The sequence below is a fragment of the Tasmannia lanceolata genome, unplaced genomic scaffold (genome assembly GCF_043159265.1).
Source record: "Tasmannia lanceolata isolate RefF3 unplaced genomic scaffold, GAP_Taslan_0.1 ptg000015l, whole genome shotgun sequence".
Taxonomy (NCBI): Eukaryota; Viridiplantae; Streptophyta; class Magnoliopsida; order Canellales; family Winteraceae; genus Tasmannia; species Tasmannia lanceolata.
The window spans coordinates 35,105,240-35,125,905 of NW_027518692.1; the positions used below are offsets into that span (position 1 = coordinate 35,105,240).

Sequence of the window (20,666 nt, forward strand, 5' to 3'; positions counted from 1 at the left end):
TGCCGGTAATTGTTCATTTAGCGATCTGATAGTAGCCATAGCTAGGGGTGCAACTTGGGTTGGGCTCAACCTGAACCTGATAGATTCAACCCGATTTTGGCTCGGGTTGGGTTGGTTTGGGTTAGGGTTGAGAAAAGCCAACCTGATTTAAATTCGGGTGGGTTAGGGTTGAGGCCTTGGCAACCCGACCCGACAAACGTCCTCTAATTTTATCATTATTTTCTCAGGATTATGTTTTTCTTTCTTGTATTTTTCTGTTTGGCCGTAGATGAACCCGAACCCAACCAGACCCGATTTGGAGGCGGGTTGGGTTAGGGTTGACCATCCTCAACCCAAGTAGCGGGTTGGGTCAGGTTAAGGTTGAGGGAATGCTATATCGAGTTGGGTTAGGGTTGCCCTCAACCCGACCCGACCCGAGTTGCACCCCTAGCCATAGCCACTGCCAAATCTTTGACCGTTGTAGTGAGCTCCATAGAGAGGCCGTAGTCTCATGTTCGTTGATTTCGAGAACATCAATCCTCTCCTTGTTCGTGGCATATACCGGTTAATATGATTCTCACGGGTTTCTTCGAGGGAAACCAACCTCCTAAGCCAAAGCTTGAGGAAAATGTGTCATGCCTTATTCAACCAACTAGTCCCTCCTATATAGAGAGATTTACAAAAGGAAACAGTTTCTCATAAACGGAGAGAATTACCAAAAAAGAAATAAATAATATAGAATTTCCCAAAAGCAATAAAATCTAGAAAGGAAACCTACCAAACTAAGGAGCTAAACATGGGATGAAATAAATGCTAAACATGGCATGAAATAAAAGAACATGGGAATGAGCATATTAAGAAGATCTTCTAGATCTTCTAGCCGATTTAGCAGGTCCATGATTGCTATCAAAAGACCGTAACCTGAGTTGCTTGTAGTGATAATTAAAAAGCATGGGTTTTTATTGTTCAAGGACACTACATTCGTAGCAGACTTGAAAGAAATCCATATGCATTCTTTGACTTGCTTGATGAGTTGCATTAGTCCATTTAGACTCGGATCGGCTCTCAAACCAGATGATCCGACATAGTGAAAAAAAAAAGCAAAGAAAAGTTGGGGCAGACCATATAGAAGCCTCACGGTTCACATGGTTTAATCATCCAAGGCATAGCGTTTGAACATCATCTCTCCATCTAATCTGCGCAAATCTGAAGCTGAGGCAGACCTCAGATTGAGACCAAATCGGTATCTGTTACTGTCGCCTTCGTCGTCGTCGTCAGTGTTTATTTTGGAGGTGACTAGTAATGGAGGCAAGTTCTTAATGTTCTTGCTGGCCCGAGGATGACAATCTGTTCTGGGTGATGCTCTCTTCAGGCTCCCATCATGCCTGCTTGGCTTTACAATGGAGGACGTCGTGCTCCCTGTACTGCTACCCATCTCTTGGCTGTGGGAGCTCGATTCACCGTTCTCTTTCTCCTGCAACAAAAATTACAGATGATTAAATTATCTTCTATGGATCAATCTACCTCGATTTTTTACATTAAAACAAATGGAATGCACCATAAATGCAAATTCTGTATTATGTTGCATGGGTGTGGATAGGAGTGTCGGAATCTGACACGGGTATTGAGTGTCAGATTCAGCTAACCTGGGAAGAAGGATTCATGGATTCGGATAATTTTAAATCTTTTACATGATAATATTGTCATATAATAGGCATTTTGGTATGTTAAGTAAATATATTGTTTTAATTCCATATATAAAAACTTACTGCTAGAATAGATAAAACTCAAAACATGTGATAATTGTAAATTATTTGTTGTAACATATATAAAAAATGATTACAAAGATCTAGAAGTGTCACAGTGAATCCTAAAGTATTGGAATCCAACAAGTTTCCGACATGGCTACTTAACCGATTCAGAAGAATCCATGTAAACATATATTCTGTATTTTTATGTCTTCCTAAAATCTGGCAGACGCAATAGATGTTGGACTCCAATTCAGAAGAATCCATGCACTTTTGCCAACAATGCCATCATGTAAAGGCAAATAGGGAAAAAAACTATGCATGTCGTGTTCAGGATATCAATGGAGTCTTGAATATTTATGGAAATATCTACAACTAAGGAGCAATTATCACATTCCATAATTCTCAATTTGATCACTGGTTTTACCAGCTTTCCTTGGTTAATGGGCAAAACTACAGTACAGGTTAGAAAACAATAAATGAGTCTGGTTCCAATGACAAGACGATTAGACCATTCCAGCAAGCATGTGCAAATGATCAAAAAACAAGAACTGGACTTGAACACAAATGTTCTTGAGTTCAACAGCATTAGGTTGTGAACCCGTTGGCTAGAACAAATTTTGATGGCTACTGGATTTTCTAAACGATACACCTCATCAAATCTAGAAAAAATTCCAGATAGAACAACCAATACAAAAACGTTTAACTTTAAATGCATTTCTATCGGCAATAAAACTTTAATTTGATTTATGGTAAGATTTGCACCTCTTTTGAATATTCAGAATCTCCTTTGGCCCTTTCTATAGCTACCTCTTGATGCGCACGGGACCGTTGCTTCATTTTCGAAGCTATGTGCCTATGTAGGGGAAAAGCATTCAGATATACTAATAAAATAAACATTAGCAAACCCAATTATTTCAGCACAGGATATGCTCACAAAGAGAGAATAAGATGGCAAATTATTAAATCAAGTTGACTATAATAACTGAGATCATACATGTGCTTATTGAACTTACTAGTACTTGATATTCATGTATTAACGCAGTGGCAGTACTGTAACAATGTTAATAACACAAGCTAGTTCTAATAGGACTCAGTTGTTAGATTATATTGATTAACTGCATTTTATATGTTTCGGACATATTTTCGTGGCCAACTCTATTCTATCTCCACCTCTTTTCTGAGTTGCAGAAACTAGGGAAGATAGGGGGTCTCAAACTCTATCATCAACAAAGACCTCTGCAAAACAGATTCATGCAACAAGAGTGAGAGATGGAGATCTTTGGCCCCATTGATGGTTTGGAGGAGAAAACCAATTTCTAAAGGCAGCCTCTATGAAAAGGTGAAAGGAAAATGGCACAGGAGGCTACCGTAAGTTCTTTCACCCTAGGGAAAGATTTCTGAGATGAGGATGGTTAAAAATGGGCTGCTAACATCTATAAAGTAGATTCACTCAGGAATAAATATGAAACGCACAGATTAGTTAATGTGATTCATAACCAAAAATATGGCAAGCGTAGGCTAAGTGTCAGAAGAATTCCGATACTGACCATTGTATTGTTTACCAATACAAGATCAATTCGTTCTTTTTTCTTTGACAGAGGGTCAGAACTTGATCTGCGTTCAAATCCTACTGAGAGGTCCACTAGAGACGTCTAGGAGATAGAATATTTTCAAGAACAAGCAAATTTTTCATCTCCATTCACAAGCATCCTTCCATGTTGTGCAATAGATCCATCGAAAGAATTCTCATCATTCTCGATTAGTTTGGTGTTTACTCTTATGGACCAATTTTGAATGCAAGGATACATGGATTGAAAGCCAGGGTTAAGAGCAAAAATAGAGGTAATAATGATTTTTTTTTCAACATATTGTTCAACATAAAATCTCAAATGTGTCTAGATCATGGAATACACATTCTTTTATTGACTAATTGAAAAACATTGCTTGATTCATGCAAGTAACGATCCATCATTTTTGAGAAAAGAAAGAAGGAAAATTTTCCTTTGTGACATAGTTTATAAACAGAACCCTGTCATTGATATGTTCATTATTTGACAATGGAAGGATTTCAGTCATCACAAGAGTTGACGAATTCCTCCATCACTTGGTCAGTGGCTCATTTGAGCAGCATCAGATGATCAGACTTCATTTATTAGTATGTTCTCCTCTTACCAGTTCAAGAATATCATGTACATAGCGAGTCTTCTGAGATTTGTATGATTTTTTTTTCCGCAGATTTGCTTTTGGATACATCATTGATTGGGTGTAGCATTCATGGCTTTCCATTTTAAATCTTTTGTCGAACTCACAGAACATTTGTACCAACTAACAGTCACAATGATTTCATAGCTTCTTCCACTTCTTGGTCCACTATTAAACAAGTTGCTTCTTTGTTTACTTCTTGGAAAATGTACACCACAGCAATGAAAAATAAATAAATAAATAAAATGTTGTGAACTCAACAGAATCTAGAGGAAAATGTGTGTGTGTGTGTGTGTGTGTGTTGGAAAATTGGGGACTAGGAATATTCCACTTTCCCCGCTTAATTCTTACTAGAGCTGAAAAAAGTGCTTCCATACTATTAGTAATGAGAAATTTCCACCCCCATCATACTATGACTGACGAAAGATGCAAGTCCCCAAGATAATCATGGGTAGAGCACGAGAAGACCACTTCCGAAAGAACTATGACTCGTACCAAAGAATTTCAGGGCAGAATTTAATTTTCATCAGTAATCACTTACTCGATTTTACTTCCTATGATACTTTTCGTACCACATATGTTTGAGGAGTTCTAACACAGAACTATGCCCCCCTCTATTTTTATTCTGCTTGGCCAAAATGGATGGTTTGTAGCTCTCAGGATGTACACTGAAAATACAGCATCCATATTTCTACCGAAATTTGTTCATTAATGTTGATGGAAATCATAAGTTGCTCTAGAATTTCCTTCCACTTTTAGTTTTCCTACGAGTTACAAGTAGCATTTTAAATTGCTATCAGAACACAAATGAAGCTTTACCTTCCACTAATGTCTACATTTGAAATATTCTTTCATCAGATTTAAATGCATGACATTCAAAGTTTATCATACAAAAATGTAGTAGTAACGTATAATAATTAGGAATTGCTTAAAAACAGAAAAGTAAAGAAATAACCATAATGATATTGATATTTACTCCTTAACAAAGAAGTTTTTATATAGATCCTTAGCAAAACTGGTACTCATAATATAGGATAAAAACTTACTTTCTCCTTCGACGGGATTGAGTGGATTTATTCTCTTCTTCCTCTTGTTTAATTACTGGTAGGCCTGAAAGGTCACACGCCAATGGGCTCGTACAGAAGAACTGTAAAGAAACAAGTATTACTTAGGATACAACTAAAAACACTTCATTTTCACCATAAGTTAAGGAAAAATAATTCATATATAGCAATGTCCAAATTTGCATTGCTGCGGTTATCATATACGACAGAAAATTTAAGAGATACTCATACAAAAGCATATCAGTGATTACTCACTTAATGCATGTAGATAAGCCTATAATCTATCCTTCTATTGTTCAATTGCAAATGGAAACTATCATTGAATTTAGAAGTAATGTTATCTGAATTCCTTAGATGTCAACTAATGACATGCCTACAAATCAAAAAGCCCATTGAAATCTTGAACATAGTCTGAGTTATCTGTAAATAAAGCATGGTTCCATGAATTTTATGCATATTTTTCACTTATAATCAGACAAAGTATTTCATTGCTCAAACACACTAGCGCACATTGATATGTTGAGATTGAAAAAGGGGGGAAAAGGCCGCACCAGCAGAAAAATGGGTTTATGAGAGGACAAACCAATCAAAAAAAAAAAAAAAACCACTCAAAATGAGGTTTTAAAGAGAATGAAAGATGGAGAAAGAAGATGACTACGATTTTGGAACAATTATATTTTGACATAAAGACCAAAAAGGAAAAGTTGAGCTTATTTAAAGAATTTAGAGACTGGAAAGAAAAGGATGGAAGAGGGAAAATGGAGGTCTCTGGAGAAGATAAGAACCTGAATAAATGATAAATGCATATCCTCCCTTGCTCAAACCACTCTAATACCATGAAGCTTTTTTGAGTGCTCAAGGAAGAGATAGAGGACACCAAGAAGAATAAATTGGGGAGTATAATGAGTATGTTGGCAAATACTACATATGATAGAGAAATGACTACCTACAATCACATGAAAACAATGAATGCTGCCACCCAAAAGATTTAGCACTTCCACCCAAGATTTCAAATGTTAATAATGCATTCTGGTCACCACAAAAATAGAAACAAGGTTTCGATCATACATTTAGGTGGAAATCTTGTAAAATCATGAACGTTTCTGAAAATCCATGTAAATGATAGAAATTTAATATGAAACTTAGAGAAATGCTAGAAAAATCACAAATACACATAAAAGCCATCATATAAGTAGAACAAACATCCAGAATGATTTTACAAGACCAAACACCTAGTGACATGCATTGTCACGCATGTCTAGAACAGTAAGGTTTATTCTAAACTCAAACCCACTATTTATACATAATAGATAACATAACACATTTCACATGTGATTCATATAGATATAATTATGTAACACATACTAGTATAGTATACCATATAATGCACTAAATGATTAAAAAAAATCCTTTTAAAATTATTTTTGAATATTTTATTAATTATTAAAATAAAAAGCAAATAGTGAGATAATATAACGGAAATTTTATGTATAACATGGCATGGCTAAATCTAGACATCCTTAATTTTATTATTTTTATAAATTTAAAGATTTTATATTTTTAAATTAAAAGTACAAAAAAATTAGTTATAATATTATAAAATAGCATACATAACAATACAAGAGTATCAATTATGATATTAATGTTCCTTTATAATTTCCTTGTCGATTCTTTTCTATGGAGAGGCTGGGTAATGAAGTGTGTATATTCTAGTTTAAGATTTGGGCAAGTCGAAACAAAGATTTCTCATTCAGCATGAACCTATTATCTCTATGTTCTTCGGCATGAAACGAGAACCATGCTGAAGATACACACTTCATTACCCACCCTCTCCACTTAACCCCAAGATCCAGAGAATTTGTGATGTGATCCGACCGTTGGGTCGCCATTTTCATTACTTGGCACACCACTTTTCTTTCTTTTTCCCCTTAGTCTGTTTCCCAATTTTACCCTTCATGTTATTGTTCTCCTTTTGCAGTTGAGGGTATTGCGGTCTTTTCATCTCCGCTTAAGTCATTTAAGTGACTTAAGAAAGAAAGAATGCTATTGGTTTGCAAGGGGGCCCACCACAAGCTTGTATAAAAATTTTGTGGGGAGAAGAAAACCTAGATTTTGAAGAATACGTGATTGCACAAGGAGCTGCCGACTCCCCCTATCTCCAAGACGCCATGGGTGAGTTCCCCATCTCTCTCTCTCTCTCTCTCTCTCTCTCTCTCTCTCTCTCTCTCTCTCTCTCTCTCTCTCTCTCTCTCTCTCGCGCGCCTTATTTCACTCCCTAATCCCTCTCTTGTCTCCCTCTTCCGGGATCTCTCTTTCCCGGCCTCTACCTCTCTTCTTCTTTGATCTTCCCCACTTCTTTCTCTTCTACTCCCTTCTTTTCCTCTTGGGCCCTCATTTGCACGGATTTGAGGTAAAGGACCATTACACTTGCCCCGAGAGATTTTTCTATATTATTTCAGCCCTATTCCCATGATTTTTGTCACCCTTTTCCCTTAGGATTGAAACCCTTGATTGTCTTACTTGTTTTAGAGCCACTTACCTCACATTAGTTTAGATTTTGGACCCTAGAACTTATTATTTCTTTTTATGGACAGTATGTACGCATAGTTTTCTTTTGATTCCCATCTTTTATAGTATGGAAGTTGTTGTATGCAAGAATTGCTTCAAGTAGAATCTTTCCCTATTAATGGTTTATGTCTAAGGCTAACTCTCATGATTTTCTATGCTGAAATTAAATTAAAGTAATCTTATATGGTAATCTTATATGCAAAGACCACAATATTTTGGTGGCATCCAAAAAGGCCCTAATTCTTTGACATCAAGCAATAATAGTTTGAAATAAAGAAAATTATTTTATCATGTTATTTTTTCTTATAATTGCACTTAATTGCAAGGATTCCAAACATAAACCCCCATAAAAAGTAGTTTAAAAGCATAAAAATTTCTTAATGTAGCAAGTATAGTGTGATTATGCATAGACGCCGAGGACAATTTTGGCAGATTTTGAAGCGATACACAAATCAGAAAATGTGGAATAAATTCATTTCAATGAGATCTATAAAAAAATCATTCATTTCCTTCTAAATATCAAAAAGCAAAGGCCCCAAATCTTCCACTTCTAAAACTTATCTAAAGAAAAAGATACAATGATCAGTCAAGTAATGCAATTGTATAAATTTTTACTTTAAAAAGAAAATTTTATGGCAGCAAAAAAGACTTGAGAAGTTCACCTCATTTTGCAGAGCAGAAGCTGCACTACCACGATACGTGGGGTGTAGAGAAAGAAGCATGGTCAAAAGCCCCAAGGAAGAGTTAGGAAAATCTCTGAAAACTTCCAGAAGACTAGGTTTGTATGGTTCCCGTGGCCGAAAGCTTGTAGATAACTTCAGTTTTCTCCAATAATCCTCTGATGGTGATCCACACAACTTAAAGATCCTATGAAGCTGTTCTACCTGAATCCGTCAAATAATTTGATAAATGAAGATTACAATTACAAAACCAAAACCATCATGCCAAACATATAAAATAACATATGATGCAAATGTGACAATGACTAAATGACCTTATGTGATCCAAATTGTCAAAAGTTCAAGTTGTATCCTGCATCAGTTTTTAAGGCATCAATACGATTTCATATAGATGCCGGGACCACATGAATTACATGGTGGTGTAACCGTGGTTTTCACCGAAACCGACACGAGCGATATAAATGTTCCTGTTTCTATCCCCAATGAAACACATACCGAAACCAAAACGCATACAAAAACCAACACCATAAGTATATAGTATGCTACATCGGTATGTGTTACATAGTTATATTATGTATAAATATTTATATGAATTATGTGTAAAGTGTGGTATGCATTGAATCATCAAACATGCGCGACATCGCATGTCAGTAGGTGCTCATTGTTGTGCTTTTGTGATGGTTTCTACATGTGTATTTGTGCTTATTCTAGCATTTCCTGAACTTTATCTTAAAATTCTGTCATTTGCATATGTTTCCATTTTCACTGATTTTATAGGATTTCCATCGAAATTTCTCACCTCAACCAAAATGTCACCCTTTTCATGGCTACCAAAACCGAAATTTAAAACCTTGAGTGTAACAATCCGAACCATTTTTTTCACTCTTACATTATTTCAATTGTTTTTCACCATTTTCTCTAGTGTTAAGGGTTAATGACCATACCCGACTAAGTGGTTTCAAACCCTTTCAAAACCATTAATGTTGTACAGTCAAATGCTAGAAGGATGCTTAAATTTTGACTTGCTATAAAGTTGTCCCCCCTCCCCCTCCCACCAAAAGAAATCTCTACCCCAACCATTCTAGCTTTAAACTTACGGATTTTAAAGATAGGACCCACTTTAATATGAGTGAAAATTTTAAAATACCAAATCTAACCTTATCTTATGACTTTAAAATCATATCACTAGAGAAGCTTCACAAAGTTCATATCACTAGAGAAAATATAACCACAATAAGCTTCACAAAGCTCTCCATTTAATGTCCCATGATCAGCAATAGATTTACCAACAAATAGTGAATAACTTTTTTACCTCTGTCCTACCAGGCATCATTGGCCTTCCTGCAAACATTTCCGCCAATAGGCATCCCGCGCTCCAAAGATCAATACCAACTCCATAATCAGTGGCACCTAACAGCAGCTCAGGAGCTCTATACCAAAGTGTCACAACCTTACTCGTGAGAGGATGCTTGTGGTTGGGATCAAAATAGTTTGCCAGTCCAAAATCTGCAATTTTCAACATCCCATTCTTATCAATCAACAGATTGGATCCCTTAATGTCTCTATGTAAAATTCCCCTCTCATGACAGTGTTGCAGGCCAGCAAGCAGTTGTTGCATATAAGACTTGACCTAAACAAAAAAGAATCAACTAAGTCTAGAGAACCAAGCATTTTATTTTCACTTTCTGAGGTCCACATAATCCAAAAGAGAAAAACCATAATAAATTGTAAGTGCAAGTATGAACAACCTGTGGTTCGGTGAGCTTCACATCAGGGCGAGAAATGATTCTCGCCAAGTCCGATGTCATAAAGTCAAAGACTAAGTAAAGGCTATATTGCATTCTTGATATAGCCAGTCCTTCGAGCTTGACGACATTCGGATGATCCAACTTTAGCAGAATCATGATCTCTCGTGCCATAAATTTCACGCTCTCAGATTCTGACGTGTCAAAGCGGACCTTCTTCAGAGCAACAATCTTGCCAGTATCTCGGTCTAGAGCTTTGTACACATTGCTATAGGTTCCCTGGCCTATCTGCAGCAACAAGATTCCAATTCAATTCAGGCATAGTTTTGCTTTTCACCCAAAAGAAATTATATCAAGCCTCAAATGCATAAATCAAGTGATATAATTCAACTTGAAAGAGGAAATCTTACAAAATGAAGTATTATATCATCCCAAGTTACACTATTGTATCATCACATGTTTGCCTGATAGGTCTTTATGCAACTGTTGAAAACATTCATATATGCGAACAAAGATCCAACTCTTCTATGTTTCTCTAACAGAAAAACAGTGCTTACATCCCTATCCATTTAGATTAAACTTGGGTCGGGCAACAAATGAAAATTTTGTTTAAAGGAGATGCAATTGATATTTGTTTCCTTCTTCCTTTTTTCTAGGTAAGAGGTGAAAGAGATCAAACACAATACTGTCGGGTTTTGTCTCGTTTCCCACTCCATGTGAGCTTCTCCTTGTAATAGTTAAATAGTGTAACTAGGAATGGTTTTATTACTAGTTGGACTAGGATAAAGAGTTAGTCTAGGTGTCTCCTAGTTAAACTGGAACTAGGTCTTGAGCCAAGTGTTGAAATTATATATATTGCAGAGAGAGGGAAAATATGAATGGGAAGAGTGAATAGAAAGAAAAAAGGCAGGGACGTGTGGGAAGTGGAAGGACGTTCGCTTTTGGACATCAGGTGCGCTTTTGGATTTGATCTTCTTGGGCTGTGAGTATGGAGTAGCTAAGGATTTGACTAAGGTTTCAATCCGTTTGTAATCTCTTATGTTTATTGCTCATAGTGGAAGATTGGTTGTCTCGCGTGGATGTAGGGACAATTGCAGAACCATGTATATCTAGTGCTTGTATTATCTTGTAATATATTTCTTGCTTATATTACCTTTCTATTACTTTGCGTGCAATCGGATCGGATTTTGCCTGTCAGATTTCTCAACACAAACCTCAAGTTTTCTATCTAAAGAAGTCTTCGATGCAACCTACAATATATTAGAAGCAAGAAATAAGAGCAACCTCTTCATTCAGTTTCAAACCAAAGCATAATAAAATCCCAGAAGGCATTTTTCAACATTCTTATATTATGAATTTTATTTTTCCAACTTCATCAAAATTCAACAATTGGTAAGGGTTGTGTCCATCTATACAAAGCAATTTAGGGATTCAATCTAGAGTAGTAAAGCTAGAGATTTTGAAGCTTGAGCTCACCTTATCAAGCTTGTCATAGGATTCAGCACCCTTTGGAACCAAACCAACAAGAGCTTCTCTTGGCACATTATCAATAAGCCACCGCGGCCACCCATCAACAAGCTCATCCCCTCCTACCTCCTTCGACGGCTTAATGCTCCGAGAAACAACGCCCGCATCGCCCCCACCAACACCCTTCTCTCCATCTCTCTCAACCAATTTCCCATCCCCTTTCCCACCATCCGCCACATCAGCTTTTGCACCATTACTAGTCTGTTCTTGGCGGGAAATTCTTCCATATTCCTTGCTTAATTTGCCTAATTGCCTCTGGACCATGTACTCATTCTCTACCTTCATCTTGGCCCGCCCTAGAGGTGGGGAATTCGTTGATGGCTTTCCTTGTACGCAACCCATCTCATTCCCGCTCGGTTTAACTTGGTCTCGTGGTCCAATCGATCAAACCCTTTTTTTCCTCTTCTTTGCTGGTATAATCGAGAGAGAGAGAGAGAGGGAAAGACGCCAAATAAGCCGTCCATGGTGGGTATTGGAATCTCATCTGTCTCTTCTTCAGTTTCTCCGCCAGGAAGAAGGGTTCCATTTCTTTTTTAACCAAAAGCTGTACGTGTCCTGGGCTCCGATGGGTTTTTCCAGCGGGAACAAACAAAAAAAGAGATCAAATTAGAGAAAAAAGAAAGATGATATTTTCACCCCCTCTGTATTACGTATTCGCCCCACTTATAACATGAACAGTTGGCAACTTTAACGCTTTTTGACGTCAAATCACGAGACAAGGCGGCGAATGCGTACTGCAGCGGTGAAAGTATCATCGATATGGTAAAGAGATGGTGGTTATTGCTTGTTAGGCTCATTCTTAACAGTCACATTTTGGGCCCCACATGTGTTACGGTACGGGATCAGATCCGTTGATCTGACTGGTGAACAGAATTGCAGGTGATCTTGTTGAATCCTTTTTCATTGGATCATTCTTAGCCCTCCGATTCAGAAAATCTTGTGTAATGCTCAATTAAGTAGAGCTAGATACTAGGTTTGGGTCCTGTAGCTCAATGGTTGAGGCTCTGAGGTCACAGTTTCGATCCACATAAATCAACATGGCTAATCAATTTAGACTCAGGGTCCGTATCAAAATCCAAAAGAAACAGGCCTAAACATACATTTTAGTCCATAATCAGTTTTGGACTCACAATCGGTATTGAGAACTGACTGTGGGTCCAAAACAGATTATTATACTCAAAATTAAGGGAAATGATATTCCCCGCCTAAACGGATAAAATCCCACCCTTTAACTGCTTTTGTGAGAATGGTTCACTGCTTGAGGATAAATTCACCCGCTTTAACTTTTTTCTTTGCCTTCAAAACTTAACCGATAACATTAAAGGGGGGGATTTTATCCGTCAGAAGGGGGGATATCCAGCTTAAAAGGACTGGCTATTAGGCTAGTTCCGAACCGCTATAATCCTAGGTCCTTAATTCATCAAGCTAAAATGCTGTTGACAACTCCACTTCTAGGGTTTCGCTAACAAACCTAAGATCACTGAATTTTACAGTTTTGTAACTTATAAGGGATGTTCGTTCAGCACTAGACAATTATTACATAAAGTCACTACAAACCACACCAAAATTTAACAGTTTAAGCATTTAAATCTAATATACATATATCTGAGTGCTTCTATGGAGACCGATTTGGGGATCTAGGGTGGAGTAAGGAATGTATATTACTCCACCCTAGGTCCCAAATTGGTCTCCTTGTCACTATTCTATCTGAAAGGACACTTTTGAGGATGGAATGCTTATGCTTTCCATTTTTCTGCCTAGACTTGAACCTAATCCAACTGTAACTAACTAAAAAGCACACATATGACGAGGGTTCTAAAGCCTTGGCAAAAGTAGTAAAGTCACAGCACTACTTGCCAATCCACCACAGTGCACAATTCATAAATCAATCCAATCTCAATTCTTAATTATGACATAAAAAGTATCATTTTTTCCCTACCAATCAACCATAAATCTTAGATTCTTAATAGGGATGTTCACCATGGGGATAACATGTCGAGAATTATTTAATCCTTGGATAGACATGGAAAAAAAACTGAGTATTGAAAATCTGTTGCTTACCGAAATAGAAACTAAATGCTGAAATCTGTAACAGAAACATAAACAAAATACTGAAATAAGTTGTCATTAAACTGATTCAAACATAAACCAGAATATACATGATATAGAAGTCATTTAGACTTAGCTGCCATGCCTGAAATCCACTGCTGAAAAGCCTATCTTCAACTCTACACTCTTCTTTCCATGTGTCCTTTGCTGTGTGATGGATAAGCAAAACTAGATGGGCTTGTGTTCTAAATGTATGGAGGAGGTTTCCTAATCCATCATGGAAAACCACCAAGGATGGTTCCCACGTCCTTTATAGGGCATGAAATACAAAATGTGTTTTACACTATTCCTTGTGGGAACCTTCTGGTGACAACTAAATTTGCCTGGAATTGCTATCCGGGTTCTATGGTAATTGGTTTTGACCATTGCAAGACCAAATCTCCTTAAAATCCGCCAAGACTAGCATTCTTTTATCCTTGTTGACCTTTGTTCTAGGATAAGTATTATTACAATAAAATTGGCAAACCACGGACAAGGTAATTTCAAGATTAGCTTATCCAAGTAGGATAGCCATCCCCATTGTGAACAGCTCCAATGGAATACGAGCAGTTTAGCCACAAAATAATAACCAGAACAGCACAATCATATCGACATATCGAGCTCTTCCTTTTCTAGTTTTCAGATCATCTCCCAACAACTTGGGCTGATGCTAATAGGGGAGAGAATCAGAGTTCTTACATGCTTTCACAAGGTTTCCCATTACCATATCTTAAATAGGTGAAAGGAAAATTGCCCCCAAAAGGTCTCTCCCAACTGATCAGAACAAAAACACCAGTGGTTTACACTATAGAAGAAATTGGACTAGACGAGTAATCTTAACCATCCAATCGAAACAGTTAGGATCATCTACAATAGGGTCGCTCACTTTATCACAAAATCATCCTAAATGTATGGCGATGGTGAGAACAGAAAATCAGTGCCCCACTCAACAAAAACTAAAGCAGAAAATATCACAATGAGATTTAAACCTGAAGCAAAGAAGTTGATGCTTTGGGTGTTTAACCCAACTGAAATTTGGGTGAAAACAGTGTATAAACTTCAATCCACAAAGCCAAACAATCATAATGCTGACATATTCATTGATCACTATATGTGTGCCAAAACAGATTTTGAAAGCTCAAGCAATTTCTAACATTTAACAAGCATATTACTGATTTGTTAGCATGCAATTTGTGCTACATAAGAGGGATTGGATGGTCATACAAGTTTGTGTACAGAGGACATACAACAAACCTGAAGGCCATCCTTTTCTTCCTAGAACTACATCAGAAAAAGCAAAATTAAAAATTAAAAAATAATTCTCTGTTGTACATTCAAATTTTGTTCTTCAGTTAGTGAGAGAGGGAGGGAGAGAATTCTAGACAGTGATTACTCTTCAAGGATGATGCCTGTTTCCTTGACCCACTTCAATGTACCATGATTTCCATGCGTCCATGTAGTGAGAAAAAAGCTCACTCAAAGCTGCCAAACAAACAGCAACAATTAAAATCAATGAACAAAGTCGTGTCACGAACTTCGATGTGGTATAACTATCACAGTAGATGTTAGGTGGAAGCTGTGTTTCAAAACATGGATGTGGGCAAAACGCAGCCAAAGAAAATACTAATCGACTTGGTACGATGCGATCAAGTACTCCGTTGACATGGCTGGATGCTCGGTTGTCAATGTCATGACTCGGGAGAGTCAAATGAGTTTTGATTGATTTTGTAGGGCACAATGCGGACCAAACAAGAACACAGCCAAAGTAAAAGAGTCTCAACTCGGGGCAGTCGAAGATAATGAGGGGGATTTTTGAAACTATGTATGGAAGAACATCATTTCCAGTTTCGCAAAGCAAAAAAACAATTGTTCACCCAAGTATAGGTTCATGATCAATGCCCTTGATAATGAGCCAATTTGGAAATAACAATGAGTAGTTAAAGAAAAATGGCGACAGTAAAAAAAATAATGTCAAATTACCTTGGTTGTGATAGTGAAGGCGGAAGGAAGAGGCCATGGTCTCCCAGTCCTGAACCTTTTTTACACCCTTCTCCGTGTCCACCACATCTAGCAAACTGACAGGACTAAAAGGGCCATAAACATAACCTTTGGAGCTTTGTTGTTGCTCAGTTTGATTATGATCACTCTTCGCCTTGCTTTTTATTTGCATTTTGGAAGGCTCCTCCTCATCAACAGACACCTTACTCTTTTTAAATTCAGTATTGGTAATATCCGTTCCAAACTCCCTTTTATTCGGCTGCTTCGCATTTGGAGACTTAGAAGAGGATATGGCATGTTTAGACTTCCCATTAATCCCCAACCATCTGAATGCCGGCTTCCTGGTCTCAGTATGATGGGTCTGCAAATCATTTAAAAACATAAACGGATATTATAAACAAATGAGCCCAATTTGAGTAGGAATCAAGGTCCGAATGTATGTTTTTTGCAGTTTTACCTTCTCAATGAGATTCATGGATGACAATACATTTGCAATGTCATATAATCGCCTAACCTTTGCTGCAGAATTATCTTATGAAAGGAGGATCAGTCACAGAGTGTGGTTTGGTTAATGAAAGGAGAGAATAGTGGGGGGGGGGGGGGGGGGGGGGGGGGGGGAAGGTTTAATACTTCTTATCTGTAATGAACTGTGGCAGTCACCAAGCAAGAACTTTGCAGCTTCATCGAGTGAGACCATATCCGCCTGAAGAAATAAAATGAGGAAGAACTAATTAAGTAGACCAGGAAAAATGGAAATTAATACGTGGAGGAAATTATAATCAGTGTTGAAACTTGACGACTGGACCAAGTTTGCTTACATTTGTGCTGAGGAAGAGCTTGACAAAATTCTGGGTGAGAAGGCCAAGTGATTTCTCTCTTCTGTTGTCTGCGGTAACAAATGTCACAATCAAATACAGTAGATGAATGATACTGGAGAAGAACCCACAAGGGATACTTGTGGATGATTAGACCCATTTGATGTAATAGAATCTAGTTAGAGGAATTTTTAGTGTTTACTGTTGCTTAATGATTTTCCTTTGAGCCCACTGCGAGGCCACCAACTGGCTGCTAGGATTCTCTAAAGGCAGCAGTTCTAGGCCATGGCATATCAAGTGTTTTTAAATTCATTTTCTTTATCGCCATTTCTGTTGGGCAAGCAGAGAGTTATTGGAGAAAAATAAGAATATAAGATACAAGGGAGAAAAAACCTCGAGACAGGAGGAGCCAGAAGAAGCTCGTAAAGATGGAAATACATGAAATGAGGCAAACCAAAATTCAGAGAATCTTAAAGCATCATCATCCAAATATATACAAATTTCTTGAGGGGAAAACAGAACTTCAAATAGCTATGCCTATAAGGACAAACCAATCATCAATGTGATTGCCTTCCCAAAAGATCTGAGAGATGTGCCAACCAAGAGAAGGAAAAAGACAAATAATTATATCCGCAATGGCAGGAGGTTTCCACAAAAGGTTTCTCTTTTTTTCTGGATAAACTTTAATGAGCTCGGAAACACACTATATTTAAATAGGTAGAGGGAAATTACGAGACTAAAAACATTCTAATTTATGATTTTAAGTGTTTTCCCAAATCGAATCTTATGGAAAACAATTCTAATCTTAAACTCAAATCTTTTCTTTCCCAAATTGTCCTACTTGAACTTTATAATCTTTGTATTAATCTTACACTTGACAGTTTCACTTGAATATTACAATTGCATCAAAGGATTTCATGACAGAACCATGACACATAAATGGACTTTTGTTTTAATTTTCCGAACAAGCCCCAATAACAGTTCCCTCGTTTGAATTGATCATTCGTAACGACTTTTAGGGCCCGTTTGGATACCTCATATATTGTCTTTGGATTTGGAATTGAGTTTTGAATACAAAATGAATAGATCCGGCAGCTCATGTTGAGGGAGACAGAGAGGGAAGGGGGTATTACCTATGGAGGGGAGAGGTTGAGGAGCAAAGAGGGTGAAGGAAACTCCCAGATCTGTGGATTTCCAATTTCTTATTTGCACAGCTTATTTGGAAATCTGATTTTTTTTCACTGTCAGTTGCTGAATTGGAAATCCAGGAATTTGATCGGATCCAAATTACAATGCAAAAAGGGCTGCAAATGTGAGAAATCCAAATCAAAATCTTCTTTGCATCCAAAAGAACCCTTAAGTTTTTCCAAAATCCTAAACCCTTGTTCCTTGGATTTGAAATATGTGACTGGCAACATGCTTCTATACCAAGGATCATTCTGATGCATCTTGTAGGAGTTTTGATGGAAGTTATCAATTCAGCGAGTCCTTAGAAACCCAGCAACAATCTTGAAGGAGCTTAGACAGCAGTGATAAAATGTAGGGGGTCCCTTAGAAACTCAACATAATTTTTTCTTTTCTTTTCCCTGAAAGATTTTCTTCAATTTCAGAAAATCAGAAAATAACTGATAATATTGCTTTTGGCATTTTACCATAATGTATTCAAGTATCATGTAATTGATGTTCAATACTTGGTGTTTGCACATCAAAATGTACTACCAAATTGCCAATTATGAACTTTTTTTAACAAAATTATGATACATGATAACTACGTCACTTATACATTATAATGTTCATTTTTTTATTTAAATGATGGAAGAGGATGAGAAACAGATGTTTAATTAATCATTATTTTTTCTTATCTTTTACATTTTGGTTCATATTATTTGATTTATTTGAATGGCAGATCATATTATTTGATATTCTAAACAAGCTAATAAAACATATGATGTAGAATCCAATATTGAGTTCAATTTGATCCTGTTGCAATTTAAGAGCCAACTCAACTGTCAAAACACAGGCACATCCACCATGAGCGTACGATGGGAAGAGTTCAAATTGTATAGCAGTCACATGTGAGGGCACCTGACTAGTTCATTGTCAACAGTCCCTACGAATGCTACACCCCCCAGTGATTAGGATTGTTCAATGGGTGAGTCTGTTGTGTGGCCCATCCATGATAGGGCTTACAATATGGTCAGTCCAGACCCAAATCACATAGCTATATGTATTCTGGCTATGCAGAATTGACTGCCCATATCTACTCTGGTTATACAGCATGAACCCAACTTAGTTCATTACCGACCATGAGTGTGTGTAAGATGAAAAAGAAGAGAAGAAGGTTTCAGAAACAAGATCTAACTGCCCGGTCAAGATACAGAATAAAATGCTTATGAGTAAGGGCATCTTTTTCCCCAAAGAAGCAAACAAAAAGAATAAAAGTAAGAACAATAATATAATTTAAGAAAGAACAAAGCATACCAGTTTTGATCTTTGAAGAGGAAGAACAGGACAAAGAATCCTTAAAGAGAACAGAGTCAGTGCTTGATTTATCTTGTCTACTTTTGCTGTTCTGGTTGAACAACTTTTCTTCTTCTTCTTCTTCTTCATCTTCCAAAACCTAAAATAGGAAGAAAAAATCAAATACTAAACTCGCAAAAAATATACATATATAAGTAAATTAAAGTCCAATTACAACTCCAAATTAGGGATACCACTGATTTGTCGCATGATTGTACAGTAGCATTGCATGATTTCTCCCTTAGCGCCTCTTTCTACATAAGAATTCAAACATAAAATTAGGGCAAATTTCCTGAAGAGACAAAATTACGTGAGAAAAAATGAATATAAAATACAAGATTACTCTAAGTTCTTCTAAAGCCTGAGGCATTCCAGAAAAACCCTTCCACGAGTACTGATTTTTAGCTTTTCTCGCTAAAACCTGCAAGAATCAAAGAACGAAAACCTTTTCAAAATGAAATAAATAAAATAGAGAGGGAAAGGAAGAGATCCAAAAGAGGAGATTAGAAAAGGATAAGACAAGATCTTACTCCAACACTTTCTAACACATTGACGATATCATAGATCCTTCGCCTCTCGACACCTGAAACCCCAAAAGAAGGTCAAAACTCAAACCGATCAAGAAAATGAAAATCAGAACAGTATTAAAGATCAAATTAGACCTAATCAACTCTGATCAAGAGAATGAAACAGAAGAAGAAGAAAATGAAAATGAAAAGAAGAATGGTATTAAGGATCAAATTAGACCTAAAACACAAAGGTATTAAAGATCAAATTAGACCTAATCGACTCGATCAAGAGAATGAAACAGAAGAAAAAGAAAGAAAGAAAATGAAAAGCAGAATGGTATTAAGGATCAAATTAGACCTAAAACAGAAAGGTATTCAAGATCAAATTAGACCTAATCCAGCCGATCAAGAGAATTAAATGAAACGGAAGAAAAAACAAAAATGAAAAGAAGAAAGGTATTAAAGATGAGATTAGACCTAATCGACTTGCGGCTTCATCCAATCCAACTGATTCAACGTCGTCTCGATTGTACAAGCTCAGGAAACTGCAAAATATTAACATAAAGTTGAGAAAAAAAAAAATTTTAAAAAAAGAAGAAAGAAAGATCTAAGAGGAGGAAACCCTAGAAGAAGAAATTACTTGGAGCACAAAAGGCCTAGAGATTTCTGCTTTCTGCTGTAGGTATGGTGTCTGCTTCCTGATTCTCGAAATGAAGTCATTCTTTTTTTCTTATAGATTTGCTTCTGATCCTTCGATTTTTCTCTAACAAAAGATGGATCTCAGAGAGAGAGAGAGAGAGAGAGGAGACTTGAAACGGAGGGAACTAAGACCGTTGGAAAAAACTGAGTGTTATTAGGTTGGCGCGTTTCGAAATTTCAAAATTTTAATATCTGCACCGTTGTGTTCAGATAATGGCACTGCTAACTTTGTTTTACATTTTTCTAGTTGGGTGTTGATAGCGTACGAGTAGTGCTGTTATCGAAATAGGGTTCTACGTATATCAGCCCACGTGTTGTTTTTGGGAGATAATAAATTGGGAAAATGACCAAATAGAAACAGTTTCTTCTGACTATGACATCTCAAGAGGGCTATTTTCTAAATCACCAATCAAAAGTGCATATGACTAAAATGCCCTTGACTCTCTCTCTTTCTCTCTCTCTCTCTCTCTCTCTCTCTCTCTCTCCCTATCAAATCACCTATTTGAAATGATTACATTTAG

At 36.9% G+C, this 20,666-nt stretch overlaps 2 protein-coding genes and 1 long non-coding RNA gene across 4 annotated transcripts; 1 reads left to right on the top strand and 2 right to left on the bottom strand.

Annotated features, from left to right (window-relative positions):
• Nucleotides 1–765: 765 nt before the first annotated feature.
• Nucleotides 766–12,119, bottom strand: LOC143846845 (putative serine/threonine-protein kinase At1g54610). Its single transcript, XM_077355437.1, has 7 exons — nt 11,466–12,119; nt 9,993–10,277; nt 9,557–9,874; nt 8,227–8,448; nt 4,979–5,079; nt 2,493–2,583; nt 766–1,453 (listed from the first exon to the last, which is right to left on the bottom strand). Exons 1-7 carry the CDS (start codon nt 11,856–11,858, stop codon nt 1,130–1,132), a joined length of 1,734 nt encoding a protein of 577 aa, XP_077211552.1. The 5' UTR covers nt 11,859–12,119; the 3' UTR covers nt 766–1,129.
• On the top strand, nt 7,095–11,153 carry LOC143846847 (uncharacterized). Its single transcript, XR_013234865.1, has 3 exons — nt 7,095–7,168; nt 10,646–10,705; nt 10,851–11,153. It is a non-coding gene; the product is annotated as an uncharacterized LOC143846847 (long non-coding RNA).
• A 2,391-nt stretch (nt 12,120–14,510) lies between the features above and the next one.
• Nucleotides 14,511–20,316, bottom strand: LOC143846846 (E2F transcription factor-like E2FE). 2 transcript variants are annotated; one of them, XM_077355439.1, is made up of 11 exons: nt 20,087–20,316; nt 19,924–19,991; nt 19,468–19,520; nt 19,281–19,358; nt 19,132–19,191; nt 18,899–19,037; nt 16,421–16,488; nt 16,233–16,305; nt 16,060–16,121; nt 15,585–15,963; nt 14,511–15,086 (listed from the first exon to the last, which is right to left on the bottom strand). In XM_077355439.1, exons 1-11 carry the CDS (start codon nt 20,164–20,166, stop codon nt 15,001–15,003), a joined length of 1,146 nt encoding a protein of 381 aa, XP_077211554.1. In that variant the 5' UTR covers nt 20,167–20,316; the 3' UTR covers nt 14,511–15,000. The 2 variants fall into 2 exon arrangements, with proteins under 2 accessions (XP_077211554.1, XP_077211553.1); XM_077355438.1 differs by having other exon boundaries at nt 14,515–15,086; nt 16,060–16,133; nt 20,087–20,312.
• Nucleotides 20,317–20,666: the final 350 nt, after the last annotated feature.